At 39.3% G+C, this 1,002-nt stretch overlaps 1 protein-coding gene across 2 annotated transcripts in view; it reads left to right on the forward strand.

The window, feature by feature from the left end:
* The window catches only part of fancc (FA complementation group C), a 25,732-nt gene that overhangs the window by 23,067 nt on the left and 1,663 nt on the right, over nucleotides 1-1,002 (forward strand). For both annotated transcript variants that reach the window (XM_031856616.1, XM_031856617.1), the window contains exon 14: nucleotides 301-513. In XM_031856616.1, the coding sequence (XP_031712476.1) occupies nucleotides 301-513 (213 nt within the window). The remainder of the gene's footprint in view (nucleotides 1-300; nucleotides 514-1,002) is intronic.

Consider the following 1,002-nt stretch of genomic DNA (forward strand, 5'->3'; position numbering starts at 1 on the left):
GTGAAGAGGGTGATGTAGTATTGATTTCTCAGTGAGTGTCTGGCCAGCTGGCCCGAGTTTCATCTCTCTGTCTCCTGTTTGTCCGCCTCCTCTCATAAACCTGGGAGACTTGCAGTCGTCTCTACCATTACGATCAACTCGCATGGGGTTGACTTTGTTCATTATTTGTGAATTACTAATCTATTGCTTTCTTTTATTTGTAGGACAGATACTTAAAGCAGTGCTTCTTGATTCCAGTGCGGTCTATACATGGACGTCTGTCAGCTGACCAAACATTTATTGATTAATCTATGTTTCCAGGTACATGGCAAAGAAGCGTGGGACCACCTACACTCCCTGTTCCTACTCTCAGCTCGTCCTCTTCCTGTTGACCGCCTGCAGTCATTGGTCACTCTGCTGTCACCACAGTCTCAGCAACCATCGCTCTCCCCATTATTGACCCTCAACCTGTTAGTCCACTTTGCTGTGTTTCTCCAACAATCCCTGAGTGCAGCAACAGAAATCTTACAGACGGTGAGAAAACAACCTTTTTTTCACCACAAAATGTGTTTTCAGTAATGTACATTTTTAATGTATTTAAAATATAACATATAATGCACAACAATACTCACACATTGGACAAGTGTGTTATGCTTTGTTTCTTTGTTTTTTTATGTTTTGTTTTTGGCTAAATATTAGTTGAGTTGTGCATAGCATATTATTTATTACTCAGACTTTTATTCTTAGAGTTAAATGTGTGTTATGCCTTTGTGCAAAGTCTCTTATTCCATGCACACCACAGTTTGGATGTTGAATGATTGAATGATTATTTAGAGCGCTATAAAGTACATATCTAGAATCATATAGTGTGCTGTTGAATTTGATATTGTAATAAATCACAAAGAACGAGTCGCTTTTCTTTTTGAAGCTCTATGGCTCTGTCACAACAAGCACTATTGTTGTTGTTTTTTGTCTTTGTGTGTGTGTGTGTGTGTGTGTGTGTGTGTGTGTGTGTGTGTGTGT

Source organism: Anarrhichthys ocellatus, unplaced genomic scaffold (genome assembly GCF_004355925.1).
Source record: "Anarrhichthys ocellatus isolate YVR2014 unplaced genomic scaffold, GSC_Weel_1.0 scaffold17, whole genome shotgun sequence".
NCBI lineage: Eukaryota > Metazoa > Chordata > Actinopteri > Perciformes > Anarhichadidae > Anarrhichthys > Anarrhichthys ocellatus.